The sequence below is a fragment of the Phoenix dactylifera genome, chromosome 2 (assembly GCF_009389715.1).
Source record: "Phoenix dactylifera cultivar Barhee BC4 chromosome 2, palm_55x_up_171113_PBpolish2nd_filt_p, whole genome shotgun sequence".
Classification (NCBI taxonomy): Eukaryota; Viridiplantae; Streptophyta; class Magnoliopsida; order Arecales; family Arecaceae; genus Phoenix; species Phoenix dactylifera.
Window position 1 is genome coordinate 26411365 of NC_052393.1, and position 4195 is coordinate 26415559.

The following is a 4195-nucleotide window of genomic DNA, read 5'->3' on the forward strand; positions in this document are numbered from 1 at the left end:
GGGTGGTCGTGCTCCGACCTGAAACAATACATATGAAAAAATTCTCTTGTCGGAGTGCATCCAGCAACCCTCCGATGCGCAAGTCAAGACGATACTCAAAAAACAGAAGGAGCTTCTCTTGCATTCCGTTAGGACGTTTGAGCACTAACCTCCCTAAATTCCCTCCTTTTTTATGATTATATAGGTGGAGGAGTTTACCTACTACTAAAGAATTAGGGCACATGGGCTGGCCAGGATTGATCGGCCTCAATACGGCCTGAATATCAGGTGTAATTGTCTCGCACGCAGATGACGTCCTACTTGTCACATCGACAGAATTTCAGTAATCACTAGAGCCTCCGGCTAAGATACTGCCAACCGTAGGGAGCTCTTGAGATGCGAATCCAGTTGCACAGCATCGGGCTTGCTAAGTGGCAGCTCTTGACCAGCTGTGTGCTGGCCTCGTGGCAAATTGTAATTAGTCAGTCCTTCTAATGTGTTGTGGTCGGCATGGATGCACATCACTTGCTTTTTACTTTCGCAACCGAGCCGGGCATACCTGCTTGGGCTGCAGAAGTAGTTTTTTCAGAACGTCCGCTTTGATTTTTTGTTGGAAAAATATAGATTTTTTAGATCTTGCATTATCCTTCTCGAAGTGTCATAATCATGAGCGAAATGTCCACAAGTTAAATGACCATCCGGAGCTTGGTGGCAATTAGATTAGGATGTTCTGGGACGAATGCACGGGGGTATGTGGCCAAGATTTGGTGATGCATCACATTAGGAGGGGTTGCTTAAATTCTCAATAAATAGGGAAGGCAGTATCCTTAGCCCATTCACCTCATTTCCTCATTCTCCAGAGTTTAGAAAGAGAGGTGTGAAGGTACACGGCGTCACTTCAGTTCTCCTTCCTTATTTCTAACCAGAATCTTGTTTTTGCCTTCTGGTGGGTTGTTCTGCGTCTACGGAAACAATATTGCACATATCAAAGCGTAAAAGTAGCCATTACTTAACAATTTCTTAGGGAAAAAAAAACATCAACCGCTTAATCTTGAAATAGGCTACTATTGAATTTGTCCTAATAATTGCAACAACACAACAACAGCTCATGGCGCATAGTTTCTTCGTTCATCCCCGTTACATACAAGAACATAATGTGCACAGCAATGTACTGGTTGGCGCATCAAACTACACGGCAAATTCTAATTTCTATTTATAACAAAGTGGGAAGGAAGCCCTCAACCTGCAAAAGGATACCAAACGGCAGTTTCAAAGTCCTCTTGGCCTCAAAAATTTGATCTCATCATCTGGAACAACCAGCCATCAGCAATATCCCTTGAAAGAGTTCTTCATTCTATCGAAAGAAGCTCGCCAACAGAACCTCTCTTCCAAGTTTTTGAAGCTGATAGCAACCCATAGGAAAAGCAGGAGGCAGACCCAGAGGGCCAGGTCCATGACGAGCGAAGTCCTTGGCTGCGAGGTGATGAAGGTCAGCATGAGGCTGGAGTAAGCTACCACGAACGGCCACCGGACCCGGCGAGAGTTCACCGGCACTCCGGTGAGCAAATACACGGTCATGAGCATCGAGCTGCCGAAGCCCATCCAACTGGCGGTCATGAAGAGCCAGTACCGCTTCCGGTGCCTGTCGCGCATGATGGGGTCCCCCGCAGTATGGTCGCCCACCTTGTCGTCCTGCCAGCAGCCACCAGGGATGTTGGTTCCCACCTGGTACGTTAACGCCGTGATCAGAGTCGCCACCACGAGAAGTGTGTTGCTCTCGTTGCCCTCCCATCCTGGCAGGCGCCGCCGTGGACACTGAGAGGGATCCTGTTTGTCTTCTGGCTGTCCTGATGATGAGGACAACGTTGCAACTACGTAGGTTTCGGATTCAGACATGGTGGCTGGATTGCTTTATGGACTTCGTTTTCCTCCTGGTGGTTTTAAGTCAGGGCTCCCAAGGTTGGGGGAGGAAGAGAAAGGCAAGAAGAAGGTGGAAAGCAAGGGAATGAATTAGAGGAGAGGAGGGATTTTGAGGCGTACCCTTGCTATCTGATGATTGCCGTGTATGTGAAGGTAATTAACTCGGTTGATGATGGCCACCATCTTATAATTTTGGGGATTTATTTAAAATATGAAGTCTTCATTGACTCCGAAGCTTCGGCTCTCTTTCAGAAATCTCTCGGAAATCTCTTAAGTCTGTGTCTTTCCGCGTGTCGGCAGGATTGCTCCGAAGGTAATTTGAGTGGAAACGCGTACATAACGAAGGGAAGATTTGTCCACATGAATTCTTGTCCTCACTTCACAAACCTGGTTTAGTCTTGGGAAGACTGAACGACTATGAACGACTTCAAAATATATTATATATATTCTGAGAGAAATGCCGAATAAACTAACAACATTTCATGGCCTCTTTCTCTGAATTCTGATTTTTTTTTATTTCGTAAGAACAAGCGAGTGGACGTCCCTCCGCCAATAAAACATTATTGGCAAAGGGCATAAGGCAGTCAGAACGCCAAAGTGGAGGGTTGTGGGATGAAGTACCCAGGCCGCAAGTACGTCAACGAGCTAGTTTTCTTTCGCGGAAAGGAGTTTTCCCCCTAAAAATATGATTTTCGAGAAAAAAATTTTTTTTAAAAAAATATTGAAAATGTACTTTTGGCATGTTTGGTTAAACATGGAAAAGTGACAGATTTTCAGAGTGCTTATGTTTGGTTGACCATCTATTTTTCTGAGAAAGTTATATGTAATTCCTATTATACCTTTAATAAAAATTAAATCTTTAATGCCTCTTTAATGCTGAAGGGCATTTTTGGAAAAAAAAATAAAGATGGAGTCCATAAAGCAGATTGATATCGAAAAAACAGATTAATTATTTTTTCACACAAAAGATACAACTTAGCTCTGGTTTAGATATGGTTGTTGCAAAAAAGAGAGCATACGATCGGATGAGGTGGGACTTTGTGGCTCAGTCACTGGAGTGCTTCGGCTTTCACCCACTCTGGATACAGTAGATTTACGGGTGCATTCACTCTCCTTCCTTTGCTTTTTTAGTGAACGGCTCCCTAATGCAGTTCTTAATGTCATCGGTGGGTTTGAGATAAGGTTGCCCCTTGCCACCATTGCCGTTCATCATTAGCGCAGACTACCTATCTAGAGCCCTCCGGTCAACCGCGACTAGACAGGTGGTGGAGGCCTACAGGTCGGCGCTGGGTACGCCCTCGATATCTCATTGTTGTTCATAGATGATTACTTGCTGCTAGTCAGGGCGACGAGGAGGTCGGCCTCGGTGCTGCGGAGGGTGTTGGAGGAGTATTGTGCGGCTTCTGGCTAGAGTATCAACTTAGCAAAGTTGGCGATCTGTTTTGGCCCAAAAATTCAGGCTGAGGTGAAGGCTTCCATTATGGCGACCCTGGGGATTGAGGAACAGGAGGGCATCGTGAGGTATCTGAGGGTACCGATCACAAGCCAGCATCTTCATAAGGGGGACTGCCTCCCCATGGAGCAGAGTATTAGGTGGAGGTTGGAGGGTGGCAGGGGAGCGCCCTATCCACGATGGGCAAAATCATTTTGGTGCGGTCAGTCCTCAGCTCAATACCTATCTGTCTTATGTCTAACATTGTGATGCCCATTGGAGTGCTATAGTGTATGGAGCGCCTGTTCAGGGGCTTCATTTGGCGGAGGTAGGAAGTAGTTGGGGGTCCATTTGTTGGCATGGGATACAGTTTGCTAGTCGACTAGATGGGGTGGACTGGAAATTCACTCCTTGATTGAGCGACAAGAGGTTTTCGCTACCAGGTTGACAGTCAGATTTATCCTGGAGCCGGCGAGTCTTTGGGGCTTCCTGATGAGAGCCAAGTACGGGGATCCGACGGATCCTTCAGTCTTTCGCGTGGGTCGACGGAGTTCCTTTATCTGGTGAAGGATTTGCTCTTGAGCTTCTTTGGTGCTACCGGAGATCGGATGGAAGATTGGCGACGGTCGTGGCGTGGATGCCTTAGGGGATTGTTGGTTGGGTGACTTGCCTCTTTGTCGGTGGCCCACTTTGTTCGACCCACAATGGCTAGAGGGTCGCAGAGTAGGCAACTTGGATTGTCCCAGAAGAGCGGAGGTGGGATGAGGACTTTGTCAGGAGGGCCTTTGGTGAGCAACTGGCTGAGTGGGTATTGGCGATGCCACTTCTAGTGAATATGGCCGATGACAGAAGGGTGTGGGGCAG

At 47.0% G+C, this 4195-nt stretch overlaps 1 protein-coding gene across 1 annotated transcript; it reads right to left on the bottom strand.

Moving 5' to 3' along the window:
* Positions 1 to 1002: 1002 nt before the first annotated feature.
* LOC103715568 lies at positions 1003 to 2345 on the bottom strand. Its single transcript, XM_039123791.1, has 2 exons — positions 2020 to 2345; positions 1003 to 1910 (listed from the first exon to the last, which is right to left on the bottom strand). The coding sequence occupies exon 2, from the start codon at positions 1873 to 1875 to the stop codon at positions 1303 to 1305; it is 573 nt and encodes a 190-aa protein (XP_038979719.1). The 5' UTR covers positions 1876 to 1910; positions 2020 to 2345; the 3' UTR covers positions 1003 to 1302.
* Between the last annotated feature and the right edge of the window lie 1850 nt (positions 2346 to 4195).